Source organism: Grammomys surdaster, unplaced genomic scaffold, assembly GCF_004785775.1.
Source record: "Grammomys surdaster isolate TR1022 unplaced genomic scaffold, NIH_TR_1.0 130, whole genome shotgun sequence".
NCBI classification, from domain to species: domain Eukaryota; kingdom Metazoa; phylum Chordata; class Mammalia; order Rodentia; family Muridae; genus Grammomys; species Grammomys surdaster.
The window spans coordinates 1,665,597-1,692,741 of record NW_021604588.1 but is presented as its reverse complement, the minus strand read 5'-3'; the positions used below and the strand labels follow the sequence as shown (position 1 = coordinate 1,692,741).

The 27,145-nt window shown below is 41.0% G+C and overlaps 3 protein-coding genes across 8 annotated transcripts in view; 1 reads left to right on the top strand and 2 right to left on the bottom strand.

Annotated features, from left to right (window-relative positions):
• Nucleotides 1–16,179, bottom strand: part of LOC114614152 (torsin-1A-interacting protein 2) — a 32,977-nt gene extending 16,798 nt beyond the window's left edge. The window contains exons 1-2 of one of the 4 annotated variants that reach the window (XM_028759642.1): nucleotides 16,003–16,179; nucleotides 10,601–10,660 (exon numbers count right to left, since the gene is read on the bottom strand). The gene's annotated coding sequence lies outside the window, so the exon portion shown is untranslated. Of the gene's footprint in view, nucleotides 1–2,135; nucleotides 2,243–10,600; nucleotides 10,661–10,732; nucleotides 10,830–16,002 lie in introns of those variants that run through there. The other 3 variants (XM_028759660.1, XM_028759651.1, XM_028759632.1) reach the window with 3 other exon arrangements.
• Nucleotides 251–10,874, bottom strand: Tor1aip2 (torsin 1A interacting protein 2). 2 transcript variants are annotated; one of them, XM_028759673.1, is made up of 3 exons: nucleotides 10,733–10,874; nucleotides 10,601–10,660; nucleotides 251–2,483 (listed from the first exon to the last, which is right to left on the bottom strand). In XM_028759673.1, the coding sequence occupies exon 3, from the start codon at nucleotides 1,881–1,883 to the stop codon at nucleotides 1,488–1,490; it is 396 nt and encodes a 131-aa protein (XP_028615506.1). In that variant the 5' UTR covers nucleotides 1,884–2,483; nucleotides 10,601–10,660; nucleotides 10,733–10,874; the 3' UTR covers nucleotides 251–1,487. The 2 variants fall into 2 exon arrangements, with proteins under 2 accessions (XP_028615506.1, XP_028615517.1); XM_028759684.1 differs by lacking the exon at nucleotides 10,601–10,660.
• Tor1aip1 (torsin 1A interacting protein 1) overlaps nucleotides 15,360–27,145 on the top strand; it is a 29,647-nt gene continuing 17,861 nt past the window's right edge. Inside the window, exons 1-6 of one of the 2 annotated variants that reach the window (XM_028759610.1) lie at nucleotides 15,360–16,168; nucleotides 17,957–18,031; nucleotides 20,130–20,189; nucleotides 21,096–21,140; nucleotides 26,143–26,181; nucleotides 26,942–27,022. In XM_028759610.1, coding sequence (XP_028615443.1) covers nucleotides 15,691–16,168; nucleotides 17,957–18,031; nucleotides 20,130–20,189; nucleotides 21,096–21,140; nucleotides 26,143–26,181; nucleotides 26,942–27,022 — 778 coding nt within the window. In that variant the 5' untranslated portion in view covers nucleotides 15,360–15,690. The remainder of the gene's footprint in view (nucleotides 16,169–17,956; nucleotides 18,032–20,129; nucleotides 20,190–21,095; nucleotides 21,141–26,142; nucleotides 26,182–26,941; nucleotides 27,023–27,145) is intronic. The other variant, XM_028759619.1, reaches the window with a different exon arrangement.

Here is a 27,145-nt window from a genome sequence, read left to right as displayed (position 1 = left end):
ATGACAGGGCAGACACAGGAGTGGCTCACTAGAATCGATCCTTTATAGAGACAAAAGCCAGGGTTCACACGTGGAAAAGCAAGATGTGTTGCATATCAACAACTAGTCCTCCACTTCCCTACTTAAGGGATCTGAGCTTTATCAGTGGAGGTGATGTGCGATATCAGGGCAATCTTCTCCTTCGCCAAGTTTTTCTCAGACTAGTGTATGGACCAGTACCTGCTAATGAGATTAAAAAAAATCTGCTGAGTCACTTCAAAAGGATTTTATTTCCAAATTAAGACTTGTAAGAAAGCAAGCCAGGTAGCCCCTGCTTCTGGTTGTGACTGAAATATCTGACACAACAAACCTTACTGAAGTCATTTAAGAACTATCATGAGAACAGAGACCATAAAGACCCTAGAGAGGAAAGAGAAGAACCTGGGTCCTTGACATTTCTGCTTCTACATAGGCACTGGATCACGTTAAGTGAAATTTTAAAAATGTTCAGTGGCTTCTCAGATGTCTCAAGGAGCTTTTTCTAAGTTGATTAACTCCAAATCCGAGTCCATGACTTCCATGGACAGAACCCAGAACGTGGCCGTGTTTAGCAGCACACTCTCACGTCTACGACAGAGCAGCCACTAAACCACTCTTAAGTTAGATGGAGTCAAGCTTCATCATTTGCTATCAATTTCATAGCATAGGTTATTCTTCCATTTCCATGGGAGGCCATTGAGTTCAGTCACCACAAGACAAGAGTCTTTGGTTATGTAGACAAGTAAGTGTAAACTGGCAGCATTAACACATTTTTTGTAACCTATGTAGGTATTGCCAAATAGTATGAGACAGGACCAGTTATCAACACTGTAATACTTACACTGAGAATAAAACAGTGTCAAAGAATGGTTATATATATGAAAAAAATTTACATGTACATACATACATCTCTCATTATTGATCAATATAAGAGAAAATTAGAACAATGTAGTGTATTAAAATTTATTAGAATCTAGAATCCAGCTACAAGAACATGTTCTCATAACAGGTACTGATAGAAAAACAGTTAATGGGGCATACAACATGGGACCTCCCCTCCAGGACCACATTATTTTGTCAATTCTTAGGTTGTGGTAATTTTCAAGAGGGGCCAGGTAGTTCTAAAGCATTTATAGGGGCTATAGTTTGGTTCTAGGTAAATACTCTGGCTGCAATATCAACTAAATTTATGCTAAAATATGCATAGACCACAGAAGCAGACCCAACAATTTAAGCAGTTGACAGAGTAGTGACAGCAGTCTGAATCAGCCTTAGAAAGGGGGAGCCTTGGTTTTATCTTAGTGGAAGAGCACTTGCCTAGCATGCACAAGGCACCCATATTCAATCCCCAGCACCTTAAAAAAAATTAAGAAAGAAAAAGAGAAGGAAAACAGAAACAAGTTAATTCTTCTTCTCCCCTAGGCTATGAACACAAAGCCCTTTGAGTCTCCATGATTCTGTTACAGAAGTCATTTGCTTTGGCCAAGTTTCTTGTTTAAAGTTTTGTCTGTTCTGGTCAAGATTAATTGTAATGCAGGGTTAAAACCAGCTACCCTGGAGTCATGTATCTTTTTTCTAACCAGAGGAGGACCCAGAAGAAATGGATGGCAAGCTTTTTCAAAGGTCCACCTGGTGAGATTTTGAGGTGCCCACTCAAGTGGGAAAGACCAAGGCAGAACAAGGCTTCTATTAGCAGGATTGTCAGGGTAACATTCAGGGCAATAATCAGCCCTGTTAATACGGTCTAAGAACACTTGGTAACATTCATTTTCAACAAGTTCAGTTTGGTACAACCAGTGCCCTAGTTCTAAACTAGGGAACCACTGCTGCCCACAATCAGGGCAGTGTGAATTATCGGAGAACATCTGGGCTTAGAAAGACAACACAAAGCAATGTAACAACACAAAGCAACAATGACAGAGAGAGGAAAGCAATAAGCAACAATCAGTCCGTTACAGTTTCCTTTAGCAACTTGTCAGTTCAGCAACACTGGAGTGTTGAACCTGGCTTGCACCTTAGTGCGTTCTTCAAGATCTTGTAGTTTATTCTTCACGCAATTGCAACTCAGTCTCTGTACTCAGCGACCAGTCCAGTCTAGAACACTGTCAGTCACTTACTAGCAGCACAGATCACAGAATAGCTCCTTCAAAGGAAAGCCAGGCGTCTAGTCTAGTCCACACTGGTCGGTTTTTCTTCTCCAGTATCAGCTGGAGGCAGAATCACAGAGGCTCTGCTCTGCTGGTAAGATTATGCTTGGTGGAACAGATGCGCTGATGGATCCGGTGAGTCTTCAGTTGGTGCAGGCAGTCTCGCCAATAGCACTTTACAGTGATGTAGTAGGGTCAAGGTAGACCTGGTGGAGTAGATCCAGTGAAGTCAGTCTTGAAAGGACCTTTATCTGGACCCAGTCACAGACAAGTCGCTGGTGTCGAGTTTGCAGGATGGTCTGGGAATTCGTCACACACCTGTAAAGGATACAACTTCAGACGACTCATATGGGCTTTGCAGTTGCTCACAGTATTACAAACATGCATTTGACAGTTATTTGCACCAGTCAAGGTAGATGACAATAGTCTCATAGGGTTCCCCACAATTTAATTTAGGTCAAACTATCTCTAGCTATTTGGAAGTTAACTCTTCTGAACACTGGGTTTTGAATCACTTAGGATTTATACAAGGACTGATATGATTTTTTTTCTTTTTGTACTACATTTATTTATTTTTTGTTTTTTACTATCTTTGCATTTTGAGAATAAAAGAGCTATTTTTTCACTTTTGTGAAACAGGTACCTTATGATATCCTTATAACAGGAGGACAGCAGTAACTATGACAACCTTTCCAACACAGGCTTCAATCTAACCAGGAAAAATCTTAGCAAAGTATTAGACAATATTTTTAAGCGCCTAACCATAAGAAGTTAAAAATTCTTTTAAAAGCTGAAAAAAGCAATCAACGGGGCAAGTCTCACTGCTGAATTTATCTGTGTAGGTTGACACACACTGTCATTTTGAGATGACATGTTAAACCCTGCATGACCAATAGACCCAAGGTATTTTCATGATCCTGGATGTAACACACACAAGGTAGGCAAGAACACATGGATCAAGAAGATGGATACACAGGAAGCACCAGATTATCAAATCATAGTCTGTGCCCCACCACCATGCAGTTCTCATATAAATCCCGATGCTCAATCCCGTGAGAACAGGAACACGAAAGATGATGTTAACAGGGGCCGCAAACGCAGGGGGAACTAGTGTTGGCCCAACTCAACGCCAAGCTCTCTCAGAGACTCTTGGATTTACAATGGCAAACGGAGATGCAAATGAGCCCCAAGAAGGCTATAAACACAGGGCCTTATTTTCATAGCAGATGAAAGTCAGCTTATATGTACTAATGTGCTTTTTAAGGTCAGGTGACTGGGTTACTAGGTTACCAATTCAGCTCCCAGTTTCCAGAAATATTTTTAAGGAAATATTTGGGTGGGGTACCAAAACCACTCCTACATGCTCACTAATCAAGAAAAAGCCCAGCCAGGCGGTGGTGGCGCACGCCTTTAATCCCAGCACTTGGGAGGCAGAGGCAGGCGGATTTCTGAGTTCGAGGCCAGCCTGGTCTACAGAGTAAGTTCCAGGACAGCCCGGGCTACATAGAGAAACCCTGTCTCCAAAAACCAAAAAACATAAAGAAAGAAAAAGCCCAGAGGCTCCAGGGCTCAGAAAATTCTACCCTTCCCTCCAATTTCACTGCCAAGTGCTATACCTCAAGAATTCATGAATAAAGAGTTACCATTGTTGCCTGTTTAGACAAGCCATCCTGGTCCTTCAAACTATTCCAGCAAGAACCAAAAGGGAGCTCCAGATCTCCAACCACCACCAGCCTCTTCATTCATTCTTTATACTTACAGTGACAGATTAGTAATGAAGAGGGAGCCAAAAATGCTCACAGAAAGACCTGATGCCAACACTGACAACTTCACTACCGTTACTTGCTTCAAAGCCTCAGGACCAAGCCCATTGCCTTTATGTCAATCGCAGGACTCTCAGGACTTCATCTCTTCCGGCTTTAATCTTTGTATGGCAGAAAGGGCATGAGGAAAACAGTACCTGGTTTTATTTATTTTCCCCAGAAACTGCATACAACTTTGCTGGTTTTGCTGCTGCTGTTTTATCATTATAGCATAAAGAGCCAGAATTTTTGTACTTTCCTTATTACACAGATTTCATTTCCTATCACAAGTATCTCTTTAATGTATTTTTATATTTGTTTTGTGTACGACTGTGGGTGTGGACATTCCACAGCACACATGTGGAGGTTAGAGGACTAGGATGTGGATCCCAAGTAGGCTGTCAGGCTTGGGGACAAGCTCTTTTACCTCTTTAGCCAACTTGCCAGTCTTAAGACAGAGGAAGTGACCCTGCTCAGAAGCAAAGTAGGTGTTAAACATCTTTGAGGGCCAGAAAGACTGTTCAGTACTCAAGAGGACTGCTGCTCTTAAAGGACTGGGTTCCATTCCCAGAACTTCTGGTGGTTTAGAACCATCCAGAATTCTAGTTCTGTCTCTGTAGGCACCACACATGAATGTAGTGCAGACAGACACAAAGGTAAAACATTTATAAAATAAAATGAACAGACTTATAAAGTTTAAAAAAGATTAATGTTCTGATTTTTCTGGGATTATCATTTTAAGTATTTTCCTCCTAGGGTTATAGTAAATAGCCATAATTGCCTACCTTTTGTGGAAGAGTTTCACTAAAGTTTATACATAAAGTAATATGATGAGAGCTTCATACTTCACATCTAGTTCTGAATTTAGATGGGATAGTTTTATAATCTTCACTACTGAACACACATGTTTCACATCACAAGAGTGGACAACTAAAAAATGCTAGGCAAGAAAACAGCTGCAAATGTTCTTTTCCTCCAAGAGCTAACAGACAGAACAGGTGTGAGTATGCACACGTCCAAGCAAGCACTCACGTGCACATGCACATGGCCAGCACGCTTATGGGGGATGGGGAAGGGAGACCAAGCATAAAGAGCTATCTTAAACCTTTATTGGCACTGTTGGATCTGCTCTGCCCTGCCTGATTAAACTCCATGGTTCAAATTCTGTCTATAATTTCAGTTTAAAGCATCAACAGCCAAACCAAATTTATGTGCAGCTTCTTGACCTTGTGTCAAAGTTGTTTTTATTTCTATATTGTACTAGGTAGTTACATCCAAGTAACTGTTCCATGATTGAAATCTCCTAGGCACTAACTGGTACCAAGGGTTTGGGAAACCTGAAAGGTGGCGTGAGAGAGGGCATTTAAGAGAGAGGGCAAAGTGTTCTAACATCTCCTCTTAGGGACGGATTTTACCATAGAAACTAGATGCCTAGAGCAATTCAGATACTATACATACTTCTGGTCAATACAAAAAGAAAATCTTTTCCTACTTCCCACTTCCTCTCAAATCCTTTGATGACTCTTACACTTCTTTTAGTTTAGGCTAACATACAGGGTAACAGCAATACACAAAGAATCCTAAGAAATCTAATACTAGGCAGCATAACTGACTCAATTTTTTTTTTTTAATGATTGGATCTCCCTAGTAGCACAGCACAACCTGGCCTCAGTTGGTGCCTCTCTTGCCTCAGTCTCATGAGTGCTGGAATTATACATACAGTGAGACTGGGCTATGACCCCCTACTTTTACCTTAACTTCCACAATTACTTTTTTTCTGGAGAGTCAAGTTTGAACTCAATCTTCTTCCTTAGCCTTCTGAATACTAGGATTATAGGCATGTTGATACACCTTATTTCCTTCACTTCTTATCTAGTCTTATAAAGAAAGTTATCCTTGCTAGGCAGTGGTGGCGCACGCCTTTAATCCCAGCATTTGGGAGGCAGAGGCAAGCAGATTTCTGAGTTCGAAGCCAGCCTGGTCTACAGAGTGAGTTCCAGGACAGCTAGGACTACACAGAGAAACCCTGTCCCAAAAAACAAAACAAACAAACAAAAAAGTTATCCTTATGTATCTTTATGTAACCCTGTTGGACGTCAAACTCAGAGCTGCCAGGACTGCCTCTCCTTCCCAATGCTGGGATTAACGGCATGCAACCCTACAGCCTGTCCTATCTTACTTCTTTTGAGACAGAGTCTCTCTTTCAAACGAGGGTGGGACCTTCCCAATGCTGGGATTAACGGCATGCAACCCCACAGCCTGTCCTATCTTACTTCTTTTGAGACAGAGTCTCTCTTTCAAATGAGGGTGGGAGGGGGGCAATCTTCCTGTTTCAACCCATCCCATCCCATCCCCACTATTCAAAGGGCTAGGATTGTAGACAGGATCTCAGTATGTAGCTTTGGCTGGACTGGAACTAGCTATGTAGACCAAGCTGCCTTTGACTGTCTGCTACGTGGTCCCAACAGCTTACTACTAGAGTTATTTTTAAATTAGGCTTACAGAAAAGTCTCAGAAATGATGTAGTTGCCTTACATAATTCATACAGTATCTTATACAAGGTGCCATGATTTAAACCAAGAAATTTAACATTGATAAGTCTATTAATGTTCCTTTTCTGTTCTAGGTTCCAAGCCAGGATTCTGTTCGATCAAAGTGGCTCCCTTATAGAATCACCCACACCCCATATTCTACCTACTGCCTTCCCCAAACAAGTAACACCCCCAGGGCATAATAGAATTAACTTCCTAAAAATACGGCCTTACATCATATCTGGTACCTTCTCTAATCTGCTAAGCCTATGAATGCAAGTATTTCCTATATTCTATGGTTTACTGTTGGTTCACGTATCTTGCAACCTCCAATCTTATGTTGAAGGACCCGATTATCTGAAATCTGCATCAGCAAACTCTAAGAACTTGGAAAGAATCTTCATGTTTAAAACAGGTCCCTTATTACATTTAGTTTTTACTTTTTCTCAATCTCTCACCTTGTCTTTTGTGACCTTGATAGTTTGGAAGAACAGTGTCAATTTGGAGAAAGTCTGTCACTTTAAGTTTGGGTAACATTTTATCATGATTTGAAAGAAAAAATTTTTTAGATATTTTTATCACGAATAACTAACACTGAAGAAACAATGTGTCTGTCCTCAGGTATCATATGTTACTCAGGCTCATACTGTCCCTGTCTTATGGAGTATGAACCTTGACCACTAGGTCTGCATGCTATCTCCACCATCAATTACTTTTTCTTTTATAGTTAATAATTATCTCAGGGGAGACACTTTGAGACTATGTAGTTATCCTGATCCTCCTCTACCTTTAGCCCGCTAGCATCACAGACAGACGTTAAATGAAACAATTACTTTAGTAATGCTTGCTTACTGGTGCCTTCCTAGTTCCTTCTTACCTGCTGTGTGTCCACTGACATTCTGTGACTCATCCCTTCTCTATTCACTGGCCTAGTCAGTAAGCTGTTATCAGTAAGGACACATGAGTACAGTTTATGGGTTGAAACTCTACACTAGCATTCTCTTTGCAGTTCACATTGTTTCAGCTTGGCCATTAGGTGCTTCTTAACGGTGGTTCCCAGCCTTCCAATAAACTTTTCAAAATCCAAGATCCGAATGTCCACTTCTACTAGGGAGGCATCATCAAAGCAACAAAGCAACAATTATGACAATAATTTCTTTTTTATGTTGCTCAGGTGGCTGCTAAACTTAAAGTCTTCCTTCCGCCTTCAGCTTACTAAGTAGCTGGTATTACAGCCAGGTACTACTGGACCCAGTTTACCACTAATCCTCCTTCTTTTTTTTTTAAATATATATACTATATTCAACTTACCATCCAAGAATCGTTAGCATTTCCTGGGAGTTTGTTAGAACTACAAATTTAGACACACCATCCCTGAGACCCATTAGAAACCTGTGGAGCTTATGCCAAATGACCTTTTGCAACAGGTATGTTGCTGAACCTGGAGCTAGCCTGTGGTAAAGTTACATAGCCACATCATACTTTTTACTCCTATACTGGGATCTGAACTCAGGTCCTATAAAGTTTAACATTTAAAGAAAACATTTCTCTTTAAAGTTAGTTCCCTTTATTCTAAAATCCTACCCTTTTTGAAAACAACAAAATGGACCAGGGGAGTGGGACACGCCTTCAATCCCAGCACTCAGAGTAGAGACAGAATCTGAAAGCTGGAGGCCAGCCTGACCTACAGGACAAGTTCCAGGACAGCTAGGGTTACAGAGAAACCCTGTCTTGAAAAAACAACAAAAAAAAATCTGTACCACCCCTTGAGTCTAAACTGTATTTTTACAGCTCCCATTAACAGATCTGTCTTCTAAGGCACTCACGTCATTAATATTCTCATTTCCCTATAAAATGTGGTTAAAACGGTGGACCAAACAGCCAAACAACAAACACCGTTACTTTTATGCAGAGAAGTTTGAAGTCACTCCCTAGGATGACTCCAGAATGACTCGGAGAGCCACAGGAAGTCTACCAACACTGACCCGCCAGCAGTCTCCTCTGCCTGAACCTGAATGACCGCTCCTGTGCTAGTCTTTATGCTGCAGCTGTTCTGAACCACAAGTGCAATACCACCACCTAGATGGCCAAAGGCAGCATGACACTTAAATGAGGGCAGCACACAGCTCTGCTGAAGGATACAAAAAGGTCTCAAACACCAGAGCTTTTAAGTGGACCTGCAATTATGAAAGCCCTCTGTTTTCTCTAGCAAGTTAGAAATATGCAAATCCAGGTAGCTCTGTTAGAGCTAGCTACACCTTCAGAAGGCAAAAGCTAACATTTTAAACTTGGTTTTGTCAAGTACTAAAGCAGAGTTACTAAAAGGCAACACGATTTCATCTGTAGAAGTTATGAAATTACAGATGAACTTTTTCCATTTCTATCTGGGTTATCAAAATCATGTTCTATATATAATCTTTCTAATATTTTATACAGAAAGAACCCAATTAGTAATTGCTGTTTTTACTTCTGTACTTAAACGATTTCATTAAATATTTGAAACAACCCTACAACTCTCCACTCAGAAGTAGTTATCTGCCGAAGTCCTACGATCCTCAGGCCAGCAACGGGGGACTAACAGTACAGGAAGTCCAATCAGTTGTAATGCCAAAGTCCACGTATATAATCACTGTTCAAGATAACCTTATTGACAAACGCTTGTCTTACTGCACAAAATTTATGATAAAATATGAAAACTATGCTGAAAAACCATATGTAGGTCAATTTACAAGGGGTGCTGGGGATTCAGAAACACGTCGGTGTAGGCTGCAGAAAGCCAAGTGTGTGTGCTTTTCATAGTGGCCTTGGTGTTTAATAGGAAAATAAAGGCAAACAAGGGCTTCTCTAAACAAAGTTCGCCTTGGGAAATTTTAATTCCTTGGAATGGTCTAAAATAACTATCTGCAGGATAAAATGCACAACTGTGACAGCCAAGCACGGGGGCACAACTCTCTAATCCTACTATTTAGGAGGCAGAGGCTTGTGGTCTTTGAGTTCAGGCCTCACTGGGGTCCAGGTAAGCCAGGGATATGTAAGAGATCCTACCTCAGAAAATAAACTAAAAAACCCCACAAAACAAGCAAACAAACCAAAAACCCTACTCCACTTCTAAAGTGACCAGCTAAATTCTGGTTACTTGTTTATTACAGAAGCTCTAGGTGTCTCTACCTTAGAAGGGAAACTTGACAAAAAAAAAGTTTAAATGAGTCAGCTAAGGTCACGTGATGACTGCAACAAAGCTTGTTATCTGGTTGTGGACTCTGCATCCAGGTCAATCAACACTACTTAAGGGCCTCGAAAGTTTTCATAAAGAACCAGGTTGTTTTGTTTAAACTGTCCCAATGCAAAAGGCTTCCTAGAACATTTTTATTTTTAGTTTGTCTACTACAAAGTTCTTAAATCATTTTCTATTTGCAAAGGAATGATACAGTATAAAAAACTGGTAGTTCTGGGTCCCTGCTGTAGCCTTTACAAAACAACAACAACCAAAACCAAAACCCTTTTAATACATTTAAATAACCGATTTTTAAACCCAAGGACAAGCAATCAGGGTGTGGTAGCACATGCCTTTGATCCCAGTGCTCCAGAAGCAGACGTGGGTGGATCTCGAGTTCGAGGCCAGCCAGGGCCACAAACAGAAACCCTATCTTCTAGGGGGGGGAAAAAAGACTGGTAACACAAACAAAACTGGCATATTTAGTTAGAAAAGTTAATTCATCCCTGGATAAAGTAGAGACTACTACAGATTTTGGTCAAAGTTTTGTTTTTTTTTTTAAATTCTGGGTATGAAACACAGCTGAGTACATAAATAGGTAAGTTAAATAATTATGGGTTTCAAAGTTTGTCCCTTTCAGCATTATTAGTAACTGTTCTATCTTTTAAGGATTAGAAGATTACTGGAATCCTTACGCAGTGAGATAAGAGAAATGGACTCTTACAGTAAGAATTCTCGTTTACATTTCAAAACTTTTAAGTAATTTTACTTCTCATCTGAAGTCCGTATCAAAAGTCTACGCTCACCCTGTTTCGTTTTATGCTTGAAAGATTCCAGGTATAGTTTCAGCAGCACCCTCCCGGAAATTACAGACCCATCCCAACCTACCTCGATTTCTGTTTGTGCCGTAGGGGAGGTGGGGGTGGGGAGGGATCCTTTTTCAAAGACCTTTTGAAAGGAGAAAATAGTAGTTCAGACATTAAAATATGCCAAAGTTGTGTTTTCGTTTTGCTTACTTACAATTTCCAGCCAGGTTTTAAAACACTGGACAGTCAGGACCAGCGGCGCCACTCGGCTGTTCCTCCTGCTCCACAGCGCTGGTCTGCAACCCCCAGCCGCCACGGCAGAATGTCGCCAGTACCGCCCACGTGACGTGAGCTCCGCAGGGAGGAGCCCGCGGAATGCTGGGATAGGTAGTCCCTTGGCCCCACCTCTCCTAGCTCCTCCCACTAGACTTCCTAGACCTTTAGTGCTAGCCTCTGCGAGTTGTCCAGCCACAGCCCTCACAGCTTCTCAAGTGACTGTAAACAGGCTGGAAGACTGTCAGACCTTGTCCCTTAAAATAACCTGAAATTCAAAGCTTAGAAAACCCACGAGGGCAGTAAAGTAAAAGACAGTAACTGAAGATAGTGGCAAGCACCACTCAGACACGACTTTGAACCCAGCCTCTTATCCTAACTAGAGGCTATCTTCAAACTGATTGCTTAATCTAAATCTTAGTTTGCACGTAAGTCAGTGGGGACAAGGCTTCATACTCACATGAAGTTGTTGTGAGCACCTAAGTAGCATGTCTGCTAACAGGCGATAATAAACTAGTAACCAAAAATAGCTGTTATTCTGGGTTTGGTGGTACCGCCTTTAATCCCAGCACTCAGAAGGCAGGGTAGATGTATCTCTATACGTTTTACTTTATTTTAATGCAGGATTTAAGTTGACTGTGCTTACCTGGAACTCATTCTAAGCCTCAGACTCAAATTTATGATCCTCCTCCTTGTGTAGGGATTAGTAGGCCTGTGCCGCTAGGACAAGCTCCAGCTATATTTTATTTTTTATACTGTTTAAATTTTTTTTTTCTGTGAGAATAAGCTTCTATGCCCTCAGTTTATTTCAAGTATTTTCATCTTTTGGGTTTTAAATTTTTTTTAAATTAATTTTGACTTATTGAGACAGTGTCTCAACATGTAGCAGCTCTGGCTGGCCTAGAGCTAACCTTAGACCAGGCTGCATCATCTCCCTTCCAAGTGCAAGAACTCAAGGTATCTACAACCATATCCACTTTGAAGTTTCATTTTGTTTTGATTTTTGGAGACAAAGTTTCTCCATGTAGCCCTGGCTGTCCTGAAACTCACTTTGTAGACCAGTCTGGTCTTGTGCTCACAGAGATCTGCTCCTGACTGTTGGGATTAAAGGACTGTACCACCATGTATGGTGTAGACAATACTGGGGCTAAGACCCGCGACTTGGTGCTTGCTAGGCAAGCATTCTGTCAGCTGAGCTACAGTCCACGTATTTCCTCCTTTCCTTATTAAAATTAATAATTTTGTCCTTCGCTACAAAAGCCATAATTCCCATAGTATTTCCTAGCCCAGTCAGAATCGTGATTATGCAGCCAGGCATTGGTAGCACAGGCCTTTAATCCCAGCACTCAAGAGGCAGAGGCAGAGAGAGGCAGAGAGAGAGGCAGAGAGGCAGAGAGGCAGAGGCAGGCAGATCTCTGCTTGAGGCTAGCCTGGTTTACAGAGCCAAGGGTACACAGAGGAACCCCATTTCCAAAAAACAAAAGAGGATTAAAAAAAAGTGATTATGCACAATAAACCAATTCTCTTTTAAAAAATATTTTATTTATATGTGTATACATGCACCTATGGGAGTTAATGTGAACCATGTTCTTAAGGCAGCCAGTGGTGGACATCAGATCACCTACAGCTGGGGTTACAAACTATTGTGAGGGGCCATGTGGGTGCTGGGACAATAAGAACACTAAGTACTCTTAAGACATAGGCAATCTCTCTCCAGCCACCCTCCACACTCCTTCAATAATTAAAAAGAGATATTTTTAAATGCTTTGCCAGGCATGGTGAGAGTGACTTCTATCTGTGATCCTAGCACTTGAGAGGTTGGAGCAAGAGAACCTGGAGTTCTAGGCCAACCTCAGTTACATGGTGAGTTCTAGGCCAGTCTGCTCTACATTAGTCCCTGTTTCGAAAAGCCCTCCCCAATAACATACTTTCATTTAAAACAGCTGAAGAGCACTGACTGTCCTTACAGAGGATGGAGATTTGATTCTCAGCACACACATGGTGGCTAACAACTGTCTATAGCTCCAATCCCAGGATCATATGCCCTCCTCTGGCCTCTACTGGCACCAGGCACACACTTGGTAAACAGACATACATGCAGGCAAAATACCTATACACAATTTTCTTTTTAATTTAAAAGTTGCTTAATTTAGAAGCCAATATAAAGAACACAGGATTTCTAGATATAACTTTGTTAGATACACATACCAGTCAGTAATTTCTTTTCTTTTAAGATTTATTTATTTTATGTATATGACAACATTGTAACTATCTTCAGACACACAAGAAAGAGGGCACCAGATCCCATTATAGATGGTTGTGAGCCACCATGTGGTTGCTGGGAACCGAACTCAGGACCTCTGGAAGAGCAGTCAGTGCTCTAACCACTGAGTCATCTCTCCAGCCCACCAGTCAGTAATTTCAATTTTATTTTTTGTGATCTGTCTTCTCTAGCATACTGAAAATTCTCTAAGTATAACTCCTCATTCTTCCACATTTCTCTAATTCCCAAAGAAACTGTTTTGTTCAAAGCTCAGACTGCCACACTTACAGTCCGGAAAAATCTCATAATACTGGAGATGAATCTACTGTCTATAATGTTACCTCTTTTCGTATACAAAGCTGGCCCAAAAGAGGTTGGAAAACACCTACAGCAGAATATCTGGTTTGACAAGAATTTGGCTTTAACTCATAGTAATCCAAGTTTGGTTTTTGCAAAGTTGCTAGGTGTGGGTGTCAGCTGCCAGAGTTAAGATGACACATTCCTATGACCTAGGCAACAGGGAAAATCCTAAACAAATCTATGCTAATGCTGAAGTTAACTGCCTCTAAACTTTAACATCCTTATTAATTTTTGTTTGAAAAAGCCACTCATAAAACTACGTTATAAGTACTTTTAATTACAAAACATATGCCAATTACCCAATAACCTCTGCAACCTCTCATTTTCTCTGATTATCCAATTATGTATAGAACCTCTTTACTTTCTTTTTCAGTGTATCCTTCAAACCAGAGTTTTACAAGCCAACTCCCAGGTGTCTTTAGTCATCTGTTGCACACACTGCATTATGAGTTTAGAATATAAACACTATAAAATTTATATCCTTTCGTTGCTGTACATTATTAAAATCTTTTTGTGACTGTTAATTGTGTAAAGAGGCACTTTACAAAGAAAGCATTACTGGAAAAGACACAAGCAGACATTACCAAATATCAGTTCTTTTTAGCATTTTGTAGAAAAAAGTCTCACAAATATTTCAGGCTATCATGAATGAGAATCATTTTCATTTTTCCTTTCAAAGTTTTTTAAAGAAGTGGGACCAAGTGTGGTGGCCCACACCTTTAAACTTACATTTGGGGAGCAGAGGCAAATGGACCTCTGTGAGCCCAAGGCCAGTCTGGTCTACAGTTCCAGGATAGGTAAGATATGTCACACGCCCCCCCCCCTTCTCTTTTCTCTTACATACACACATACACACACACACACACACACACACGAAAAGGGCAGCTGTCTTGTTATGGTTCCTCTAGTTTCTTTGGCTATATTTCTTTGTATTTAATAAACAATGCTAAATGAAGCTCCAAACAGGATATATCCTGCCTGACTCTTGAGTCATCTAATTCTGTGTTACTGACCAAATTTATGGACTATTAGTGAAAATTCCAGTAACTGGGAATTTGTCTGAGTAACAATTTAAGGTCATTATTTAAAATAACTGGTAAAGGCAGATACTTTATTTTTTTTTTCAAAATCATTGTTACGTGACTTCCAAATAAAAACTTAAAATCTACTCTTTTAGGGCTAGGGTATAGCTTACTGGTAAACCACATGCCAAGTAAGCTTGAAGCACTAGGCTCAGTCCCCAGTATTTGTGGGAGTGGGGAAGTGTGTGCATTCATTTATATCATACAAAGTCTTCCGGGAGTAACTCAAGACTTTACAAGTAAACCAACCTTTCTTCTTCAGTTTGTCTAAATTTTGTTACACACTTGTAAATATGGTATGCAGAGCTGAAGGTTTTGATCACGTTTTCGTATTCTGTGAATACAGAAACTCTAAATGAAATACAGAAATACCATATCCAGAATCGAAGTAAAAGATGGCTCTCAAAATTACCCTGCCATCTTTAATCATTTCATACTGTGTCTAAGGCAGCATTCAGCATTCCCAACAGTGTTGCTGAATCAGAACTTTCACGTAAAAGTTCAGGAATAAGGTTGTTTTGAGTACGATTCAAAAATGGAAATCCACCCCAAGAGTATAATTAAACACGATTTTAAAGGGCCCACAGGTGAGTTAAAATTTTAAAATGGGTAAAAGCAGTTTTATAAAGGTGCTTGAAACTATAATTTTCGCCATAAGATGACATGCAAAATTCTCTCTCTGATCATTTCTCCTCCCAGGGACATTTGAAAAGGAGTGGCCAAAGTAGCAGGGAAACTGCGCAACAGCTTGGGATCAAGGACTGAAACTTGCCCTTTCCCTAAGCCAGGACCAGCGAGCGCCTCCTGTGGTGGGCAACTGGCCACCAGCAGCTTGGCATGGGCCATTTGCCCTACCACCTCCTCGTCGCCCCCACCTTCCCCTCCCTCAAGGCCCAGGACAGAGACGTCCTCCTCCCCCTTCTCCTCCTCTTTGGTGCTTCCAGCCAGGAGGCGGGAGTGACCCACAGCAGCTGACCCAGCTCGGGCACTGCCTCTCCCACAGCCCTTAGGACACACCATGGGCCCCGGGGCTGGTTTGTGGCACACTAGCGAGGACGCAGGCGGCAGCCCCGGAGACTCTCAACTGCCTCCCTGACCACTGCGACAACATCGCCGAAGCCATCGCCACCACCTAGAGGCATCTAGCCGCGGCAAACTCATCCCCACTACGGACTACCAGCTACGTAAACAACTATGGCGGGAGAGAGGTGGCAGGCCGAGGGGCTGGGAGAAGGATGGGCCATCTACGTCACACCCAGAGCCCCCATCCGGGAGGGAAGACAGAGGCTCGCCCCTCAAAATGGCGACGGCAGTGACGCGCCTGCGTACGGAACTCATCCGTCGCGCCACGGACGACGGGAAGTGAGGTTTTCAGAAGAGCCGCCAGAAGTGTACGGCGACTTCGAGTCCCGGGCGGCCAAAGAAAGGTCTCCGGGGAGGAGACGAACCCCGCCAGAAAAGTTCCGACCGGATTCTGCGAAAGAGGAAGTGAGAGAAAGCACTTACAATCTTCGGTCTCGACAACGGAGGCAGCAGGGGCCTCAGGAAGCCGAAGAGATGAAGACGCGGAGGTCTACTCGTCTTGAGCAGCACTCACAGCAGCCGCAGCTGTCTCCGACTACGAGCGGACGAGGGTTACAGGACTCTCAGTCCTCAAGCGAGGACCGCAGAGGTAACAGTCTCAGCTGCTCGGGAGCGCGCGCGCGATGGCGGGCACGGGCGCACGCGGCGGGAGGCGCGCCCCTAAGGAGGCCGGCCCTGCCAGAGTAGTGGTGATTCTGCGGCCCATTGGGCGCGCACTCCCGGGTTGAGTCCACTCGGACCCTCAAGAGGGAAGGACGCGCTGAGCCGAAAGGATGGTGTTGTGCGAAGTGACCCGAGCGCTGGTGGGGCGCTCTGCTCATTCCTGAGCATCAGGAATGTCTAGGGGTGTCTAGGTCTCCTCTTTCTGTAGGCTTTTGCTAGAGTTCGGCGACTAAGCCATTGTCGGAGCCCCAAATTACTCTGCGCTCGGTTTCATTTCCGTCCCCTCTGAGGTTACTGAAGCCACTTCCATTTCCTTTTTTTTTTTTTTTTAAATCTCGGGGGCCCCAAGTCCCCAGCTGAAAATCCTGGTTTTAAGTTAACTTTACAGTCGGTTTCTTTTTTTCACCAAGATTGGGAAAATGAGATATTTTCTAGGCAGATGCTATGAGGAATAGCCAGCTTTAATGAATTGGTGACATTACTCCAAATATACAGTCTGATCTTTGCCAGACTCTCCCCCAGATTGAAGGCCATCACTGTAACCTTAAGTAGCTAAACAAATCAAGGCTGACAAAGTACCGAAACAAAACCACGGTCTATTTATTAAGGCAAGCTTCTTCTACATGAAGCCCCAAATGCCGACAGGGGTGTGTACTATAGTTTTAGTTAAGTCACAGATGAAACAAATTCTTCAAACCATCCTCCCATTCCCTGCTCTCGGATATAACTGAGCCACAGGTGGTTTCCAGTAAGCCCCATGTAATTATGAAGTAAAATTATGAGGGTAGAGTCACAGTGGGATGACCTCGGTAATAATGGTAGACATCTGGTGTGTCTAAAAAGGAGTAGATTCTCAGCTTAGAGCACAGTAAAGGGCTTGCAGATTTACCTACTTGCCCTTAAAATCCTGACACACTTGAAGATCTGTTGGTTTTGGAAACTTCACGCTAGAGATGTGCACATTCTTTTGGATGTAACGAGACAGCTTATTTGCTTATACATGCCAATAGTATTTATTTTATGATGGCAAGGTTGAAAAAAAGGAACCTCTCATGCATGTATGCCTGGTCATAATTTAGATACTTGGGTATCTAAATTCTCAGAATCTGAGGCAGTGTTTGCACATGGGAGGCAATGTAATTATGTTACCTTTTATTGACTTTGCCACAGAGCCTCCTGCACCTAAATACATTTTACTTTTTAGTACATTTTTTAGATGATTTAAACATTTCTTTTACCTACTGAATCCACACCATTTTTTGAATCTTGAACCTACCTTTTTAACTTTCTAAAGTAACATTTTGTTGTAAAGCAACATTTGGTGGTTTATATATTGTTTAACTTATATGTGTGTACAGCTGCATGTATCTGTGTGAGTATATGCACATTTGTGTACAGGTACCCTTGGAAGCCAGAAGGTGGTGTTGGGTCCATTGGAGCTGAAGGCTACAGAATATTGTAAGCCTTTTGGACTGGTATGCTGGAATACTTAATTCCTTGGAAAGAGCAGCAAACGCTCTTAAACACTGAACCCTCTCCAGACCTCAGAGTACTGTATCTTAATAAGATTTTTAACTAGTTTAATTCCCAAGTTTTTAACCTAGAGAAATTGAGTACTTTTACAGTTTATGGATTACTATTAAATATATATACTCTGTGCCATGATCTCTCCCAGGTTATCTAACTTGAATTTTATCTTTTGTCTGTGCTATAGAGGATGAACCTTCTTCCCAACCTGTTAGAAGCCAAACAGTCTCAAAGAAAACTGTTAGAACACCAGAGACTTCAGGTAAGAATAGTTTGGTTTTTTGGTTTTCTCTTTTTCTGCCAAAGACTCAAGAATCACAACTCAAGCTGGGCATGGTGGTGCAGGACTTTAATCCCACCACATCGGAGGCAGAGGCAGGCGATCTCTATGAGTTCAAGGCCAGCCTGGTCTACAAAGAGAGTTCTGGGATAGCCAGGGGTGTTACACAGAGAAACCTTGTCTGGAAAAACACTAATCAATCAATCCATCACAAGAGTTTTGTGAGTCTTATCATTTCACAAAGTTGAGCCATATGGGTACTTCCTAGGATAGACAAGGGTAAAAACGTTAAATGTAAGTTCAACTATTGGCTACTTTGTTAATCTTCAGAACCTTGCAGGGAGTATTCTACCCCCTTAATAGATGAGAAAACTGAAGTTCAGAGTATCTAAGACTTTTCTAAGATCACGTGATACATGAGTAAATTAACATTCAGGCTCAGGTTTGTCTTTTTTGAAACCTATTCATCTTCCCCAAATATTCACTTTCAGTGAAGTCATAATTCATAGTGTCAAATGGTTATGTCACAGTGCCTTCTGCTTGGCTGTTTCTGCATGGTAAAACCCTAGCACAGTGAGTTTCAGTTCTGTCGGCTTAGTGCTGTGTTTCTGTGAATCCAGGGTATCAATTGTAAGGTGGGGCGACATCATTGCTTCCTGTACCACCTAAAGGAGAACAGATTTCCTGCCAATTTCCTGGTAATTTATGTTAAGATGCCATAATTATATAGTATGTGACATCAGAGATATTTAAAATGTAGTAAAAATTGTCTTAGAATCACTGTAACAGGGAGACAGGATATTTTTATTAGTTCCCCAAAGTTTGTTTTTCTTGTGTGTCTGTGATGTGTGTATGGGTGCCACTGAACACTTGTGGAGGTCAGAGGAAAACCTTGTGAAGTACATTCTCCTCTGTCCTTACATGATTTATGGGTATTGAACTCCAGTTGTCAGACGTGGCAGCAAGTACCTTTACCCACTGAGCTAGCCTATTGGCCTGAGAAAACGAATTTTTATACATAATTTTCTTGACTAAAACCAGCGTGTTTTAAATGGCTTTTTTAAAAACCCTATACCTCACCGGGCGGTGGTGGCACATGCCTTTAATCCCAGCACTTTGGAGGCAGAGGCAGGTGGATCTCTTGAGTTCGAGGCCAGCCTGGTCTACAGAGTGAGTTCCAGGACAGCCAGGGCTATACAGAGAAACCCTGTCTCGAAAAACCTAAAAAAAAAAAAAAAAAAAAAAACAACTATACCTTTGAACTCAGAGCATCTGAAATGAAACATGGCAAGCGTTAGTATTTCATTTAAAGCTAATCTTTCCATTGGACATATACAAGATTAAATAGTTGAAGAGTATATGTTAACTTTTAGGAAGTTGACTCTAAAAATATATCACAAATTTTGTGTGATAACACATGTCTATGATCCTGGCACTTGAGAAGCCAAGGCAGAAGGGTTCCTCCAATCTAAGGCCTGCTTGTGCTATGAAATCAGACATAGCTCAAAAAAAAAAAGCAAAGTTCAGCTTCACACATGAAGAGATAATCAAATTGATGATACCGTGTATATTTTGGTCCCCCACCTCACCCTGCTTTAGCATGCTGAGAATCCAACCCAGGGCTTAGTATAGACTGGAGAAGAGAAGCTACATCTCTAGTCCCACAGTTTGGCTGTTAATAGTTTTGGGTTTTGGGGGACAGGGCCTCACATAGTCTTAAGCTGATACTCAGCCCTACTGTGTGGTAGAGGATAACCTAACATCAAACTCCTGATCCTCCTACCTCTACCTCCCATAATACACCATCATGACTTGGTTGAACAGTGTAGAAGAATTTTATTTACTATTCATTGTCTTTAGTACAATAAGGTCTACTGTGAAAAAGTTCTTCTTCAGGTATATAGAATACCAGGTAATTCACTCTAGTTTACTGTTGTTAGTAGTTAACAAGAAGCTGTCCCTTAGAGAAAATTTGCCTTTAGTTTTCAACCATAATCAAAGTTTAGGAAACTTTCCTGACCAGATGAGGATGATTACATAGTAAATCTTATGTTTCACATATTTTTTCTTCCTATACCAGTGATGAGTGAAGACCCTATAAGTAACTTATGCAGACCCCCATTAAGAAGCCCAAGACCTGGTAAGAGATTATTGTGTTGATTTAACTCTTCTTATAAATACAATGTATGTTCTAGAGGAAACATGTATTCATATGGCTCAAGCCTGGCTAGGCAAGGTGGTGCACACTTGTAATAACTGGAGACAGGAGGATCGATTGGGAGACTGTGGTCATCTTGGCTACGAAGGGAGTTTAATGCCAGCCTGAGCTACGTGAGACTAGTGAAGTCTTTCTTCATCCGTTGTTCTGTCCACCTTACCCTAACATCAGGAGCGACCAGTGTCAGCTTAGTCTCCAGAGATAGTTATCTCACCTGCATCGTTTTGGCAGTGCTGGGGCTTGAGCCCAGAGCCTTGCACACACTAGGCAAGCTTTCTAGCAGAGCTATGTCAACTGCCCGTCTCTCTTTAAAACATGAATCTTGGGTCAGTGAATATTCTTGTGCACCTCCTTTTGTTTCCATTTCATTTTCCACACGTATCAAAGAAATCTTTGCATACTGGTGTGTGTGTAAAAGGGCTCCACTTTGTTTTTAAAAGGTTATTTCTTTCATGGTGCTACAGAGCTTCTGTCCATGCGTGATTCTTTCAAATTAAGGTCGGCGGGTTTCTCAGTATATTATTAATTAGAAAGACAAATAAAAGACAATGACTTGTGGCATGGAGCTATGTAATGTGCCTTGGCTACATTTCCTCTGGACTAAAACCTTGGAAGTCTTTAAGTCAGTTTCACAACCGTGACAGGAAGCTACTGAGCTAATCTGTGCAGTCTTCTTCGCTTTGCTTTCTGCCTGTGGTCCTTTCTGCCAGTCTGTGCTGCACCTCAGCCGCTCCCTTTACCAGGCTAAAATCTCCAAGAGCTGCAGTAAGGAGCTGCATGATGCATTCTCTTTCAGCTCTAATTGTTGTCTTACTGTGTCTCTTACAGATTCAACATATCAAACAAATGGAAATGCTAAAATGAGTGAAAGAGGTTTGTTTTTCTCTAATTCTTAGAGGTTTTTATGGAGGATTCTTAGCAGCAAAATGCATAAGTGTGTGTATTTTATGGTTGGCTTGAGAGTTTTACTTTGTTCATTATCTCAGCTTATGGGTTAGTGTGATGCCCCACTGTAGTTAATTAGATTTTATTCTGTCTAAAATTAAGTCTTATTACTTGAATTCCTGTGAGAATGCATAATAATAAAGTCCTTTTGTGTTGCTCTAAGGAGTCAGCCATGGCCTGACACTGGCTTGTCAAGTGTTCTGTCACTTGGCCACCTCCTCTCAACCTTCTTGGTTTTTTGTTTTGTTCCTTTTCTGTTGATAGTGTTTTGTTTTTGATTTGTTTTCTTGAAAAACAGTTTCATGTATTGTGACTGGTCTCAACTTTGTAGCTGTAGATAACCCCAAACTATTCATCCTCCTGCCTCCACTTCCCAAGTTGAATTACAGAAATGTGCTAACAAGGTTTTTTTTTTATGAGCCTTTGTTAAATTTATACTGAGTAGAAAAGTGAGGTTTGTTTTTTTTTCTCTCCATAAAAACGTGCCCTTGGTTTCGTTCAGTTTTGTTTTTCTAATTTAAATTATTTTGAGTGTTTGCCTTGATGTAGATCATGAGGTTTCACGATCTGGTTTTAGGGATCTAGGGGTGTGGTTTGTACTTGCTTTGCATACCTGAAGTGTGGAGTTCAAATTTCCAGCACCTACACAAAAGACAGGCGTGGCCTCAGTGTCTGTAACCCCCTGTAACCTGGAGACAGGTGGATCTGGATGCTTCCTGGCTAACCAGCCAAGCTGAGATGACAAATTCAGGTTTAGGAGGAAACCTTGTCTGATTGGAATAAGGCAGAGAACAATAGAGGAAGACATGGATTCTCTTTCTCTAGTCTCCACGTGCACGTGGACAGCTGCACAGGCCTGTACACACATATGCAAATGAGGAAATAGAGCAATAAAGTCTGTAGCTTTAACTGGGCCCATTTGCTCCTGCCATAGTCTCAGTGCTTGAAAGGTGAAAGCAAGGGGACCAGGAGATCAAAGCCATCTTAGCTTTACATAAACCTGTGTTGGATGTGGTTGAAATTCATTTTAAATTTTAAGACAAAAATATTTAATTTTTCTCTATAAGTGCATAGTTACAACTTTCTCTATTAAACTTATTTTTACCTAGGCCTGGACTGGTTCTTACAGTTCAGCATCTTTAGTTTCTGGATACTACGAAGAACTTTACAGTGTGTACCTTATCGGATATGCTTTTACTTACAAGAGTTTCTCTTTTGATTTTTTGGGGTGGGGGGTTGTTTTGTTGAGACAGTCGCATGTAGCCCAGACTAGCCTCAAGAACGCTATATAGCTGAGAATGACTTTGAATTCATGGTCTTCCTAACTCCACTTTCTGAGTCTAGGATTACAGACTTGCCACCATGCCTGACTTCCATGTGAGTTTCTTAAATTCTCTATTTAGCAAGGGGACATGACTGTAATCTTAGCACTTGGGGTGGGGGTGGGGAAGCAGTGTGAAACAGGATTGCTACAAATTCATAACCAGTCTGAGCTACATTAGAATTCTTGGCCAGCAGCTTGGACTAAGTAAGACTGTCTTAGAAAAGAAAGGAAGGAACCTGAGTAATAGGGAAGTGACGTCAAAGCAGGAAGTCTTCTGTCAGCAGAACAGATGCTGCGGATTTGTCATGGTTTTTTGTCTTGTTTTTTTTAAAGACATTTATTTTTATTTTATGCATATGAGTGTTTGCCAGCATGTATGGATAGATGCCTGGTGCACATGGAAGTCAGAAGAGCCATCAGCTTTCCTGGAACTAGGGTTACTTGTTGTGAGTCACCATATAGGAGCTGGGAACTGAACCAGCCCTCTAAAAGAGCAGCCAGTCTCTTAACCACTGAGCCGTCTCTTTAGCCCAGACTGTATATTCTTGTAATTTCCATTAAAAAGATGAAAATGAGCCAGGCACACACGTATAGTCCCGATCACTTCAGAGGCTTGATACAGGAGGACCAAATGGGCGTGCAGCAAGGCCCTGTAACCCTGTCTCCAAAGATAGATAGATAGGTAGGTAGGTAGATAGATGCAAGACAGCATGCCTAAAACCTTGTATGGACTCTGATTTGTTAGAACTAGTCTCAAACTGTTTTTCTTATGTTGCTATGTTTGAACAAACTTCTTTTTAACCACTTCCTATGTCAATGGCTGACCTAAATAAATGCTAGAACCACAAAAAGCTATAAGGTTGTTTTTTTTTTTCTCTTTTCTGTATCTCAGGAATACATTAGGTAGTGAAAAAGAAAAAAAAAACCAACAGTAAAAATCACTGGAGGTAGAAGGAGAGGGAGAGAGACTGTTTTGAACTGGAGTCTTACTGTATAGCATAGGCTGGCTCAAACTCACTGGGATTCTCCTGCCTGAGCCACTCCTGAATGCTGGAATCTTGGTTGTGCAGCACCATGCTAGCAATTTTGCATTTTACTTTTTTAAAAAAGAAAATGAAGAATCAATCCTGGGGCACCTAGTCTAAAACAGTAGATTAGCTGTCTGAGAGAAACAGGATGCTATTGGCAAGTTTCTCGGAGTGGTTGGTTTTCTGTTTCCTAGCAAAAATGTTGACAGGTATATTTTAGATGTTGATTTATAACTTCCACTATTTTCAGTAGAACTTTAAACTTTGACTAATATTATACTAACTTAATTAAATTGATCTGAAAAAATTCCAAATTCATAATATAATGTTTAGAATCACATTCTGAAATCATACTTCCATCTATCAGCCAAAAGTGAGTAACATGAAAATCAACTCTCAAAAACAGAGTTTATTGGAGCATTACAACTGTTAACAATCCAGGATGTATATGTCATGGTAAAGAGCAAAAAGAAACTTACAGACAGACAGGCCCACTTCGGCTGTTATGAAATGAACCTCACTGGTTACAGGAAGTATTGCAGGACCCCGTGGTTACTTTCTAGACCGTGTCTGGTTTGGGAACTTGAGGCAGAGTGCAGGCTAACTCATCTGTAGAGTGCTTTGCCTAGCCATGTACTTTAGGTTCAGTCCTCAGCACCATAACAAAGGAAAGAAAAACGAAGTGGCTAGTCTACAAGCTTTGTGTTTTCAGCCTCCTACCATAACCACTGTTGCATTCCTGGGGTCTCCTTATGGCTTTCAGTTGACTTTGCTTAGGTTTGGCAGAAAACACTGTTGGGATGCTGAAAGCTTTTATGCCCTTTAAAAAGCAGAGGGAGACAAAAGTTGAAAAAAAATATTTCCCCGGTTCTATACAGTCTGAGTCATCCTATTCCTCTACAGTTTTATTTGGTATTTTTGCCGAGTTATGCTTAACTTCCATTACTGAAAAAGACAAACTGCTGGGCGGTGGCGGTGCACCCTTTTTAATCCCAGCACTTAGAAGGCAGAGGCAGGCAGCTCTCTGAGTCTGCTGCAGCCTGGTCTACAGAGTGAGTTTCAGAACAACCAGGACTACACAGTGAAACCATTTCGAAGAACTGAGAGGAGGAAGGGAGAGAGGGAGAAAGGGAGGGAGAGAAAGGATCAGAGAACAAGAAAATAGAAGCATCATAAAAGCCCATGTGAAAACCCTGAGTCTTAGAGTTCGGTTAATATGTTTGATTGTCTTTAACTTCCTCATTCTTGAAGAATAGTGATGTACATCACCTGCCGAACTAAAAAAGGGAATTTGTTCTTTCTGTTCATACTTCCTCACACCAGTGTACTAAGGACTTTTTTGTTCCTTCAGCTTGTTAGGCTTTTGAAGGAAGTAGAGAGAGTCTGGTAAATGGGAGAACTGGAATGTGTAAACTGTGGGACCTGTAGGAACCTGAAGTGTTTGTCAATGTACAATGTAATGTTTTCTGCACACAAGTTATAGTTAGAGTACCAACAGGCCTGTGAAAGGAAAAAATAAATTTTGTCTTTAGCCAGGTATAGTTTTACCCACCTGCAAAGCCAGCATTCAAGAGATAGATTTATGGTAGGATGAGATGTTCAAAGCCAACCTGAACTATATAGTAAATTTGAGGTGATCCTGGGCTGTCTAAAATTCTGCCTCAAAACAAAACAAAACAAAACAATTAAAGCCCTGGAACGAGAAGGATTGGTTTTGAGGAATGCTTACTCTTCTAGTAGACCAGAGTTTACCTCCAGCACCATGTCAGGCAGCTCACAACAGCAACTGTGGGGGCTCTCGTGCCCTCTTCTGGCCTCTGCAGGCACTTTTACACATACACTTCAGTGAAAATAAGTATTTTTTAAAAGTATATGTTTTATAAAATCTTGCCGGGCAGTGGTGGCGCATGCCTTTAATCCTAGCACTTGGGAAGCAGAGGCAGGTGGATTTCTGAGTTGGAGGCCAGCCTGGTCTACAGCGTGAATTCCAGGACAGCTAAAGACTACACAGAGAAACCCTGTCTCGAAAAACCAAAAAAAAAAAGAAGACATACAAAAACTTAACATGGTGGTATACACCTTTAATTCTAGCACTTTGGAGACAAGCAGACCATTGTGAGTTCAAGGCTAGTTTGGACTACATAGTGAGTTCTAGGTTAGTCAGGGATAAGTAGTAAGACCCTATCTCAAAAAAATTAAATAAATGCCTTTTATTTGGGGCTGGAGATATGGCTCAATGATTAAATTGCTTACTGTTCTTACAGAAGACCTGAGACCCAGCACCCATGTGCATGTCTTAACAACTGCCTGTTACTCCAGCTCCAGGGGAACCAATAACTCATCATTTCTGCACACACGTGACACACAAATATACATTTAAAATTTCAATAAAAGCATTTTTTTGTAATACGAGTTTATGTCAGATTTATTTCTAAGGGAAATGATAGAGTTTTAGTTATCTTACAGAAAAAAGCATTTCCTTTTGTATTTTGTGTTGATTTTCCTTAGTCACATGCTCTTTTTTTTTTTCTAAGCTTTAGTTTTTGATGTTATATATTTTTATGTCTTTCTCTTCTAGAAGCTACCGTTGTCCAACAGGTCAATTTCTTTGAAGAAGGTAATTTTTTAACTGTCATGTCATACATTGTCTTTCTTTATATTAGAAACAATTTTGCTGGGTATTTAAGAGAGAAGATCAGAAAAGTATTTTTCTTAAAATAAGACAAAAACCACGCCAGTGCACATTATGATAAAGCAAGATACATTTGGATAGAACGGAGGAGGGAAGCCTTTACATCCTTTTAAGCATATTTAGCTGTTCAGGTTTAAGGAAAGCTAATACTTGACACTTCTAGCATATGTTAATCTTTGATTGTGATATTAAAACCATCACTTTGAAATTCTTATGACTAGTTTATGAAAATACAAGCATAAATTTAGTTCATTTTTAAGGCAGTATATTTGAAATTAGTCATTTGGATATTGACATATTTGTGAATATGTGTACATTATCCATGGAAAAAGTCACCAGCTGGCCGACATTAGTCATGTCTCAAATTATAGTCAGTTTACTTGTAGTTTCTTGCCATAAGCTAAAAATTTCCCTGATTAATCTGTTCATTTTGGACTCTACATTAAAGCCTCCGTGAATGGTTTTTAGACATTATTTGTATAGGAAGTAATAATTATGTGGCTGAAAGAAATACAGGAGCTTAACTGTGACTCATTTAGAACTTATTCCAAACAGGAGTCTAGTAAACAAACAGCAGGCATGTACTGGACACTGCGGAGCTGCACTGTAGCATTAGCCTGTGTTGAGTTGGAGCTTTTGAACATGACCATAAAGACTGTACTGTGCATTGTCTGCCTTCTTGTAGGAGAGACCGAAGATGATCTCGAGAGCTCTTACAGTGATATGACTCTCAGGGTCAGATCCAGGGATTCTCTTGAGGCTAGAGGTAATGTTGCTTTATATGTGTGTGTGACTCTTCTCACAGAGCTATCTTGTAGTTAAATAAAGTTTTAAGTGATTTTTCAGCCTTAAAACATTTTTAAAAATCAATTTTAGAGTTATATTCTTA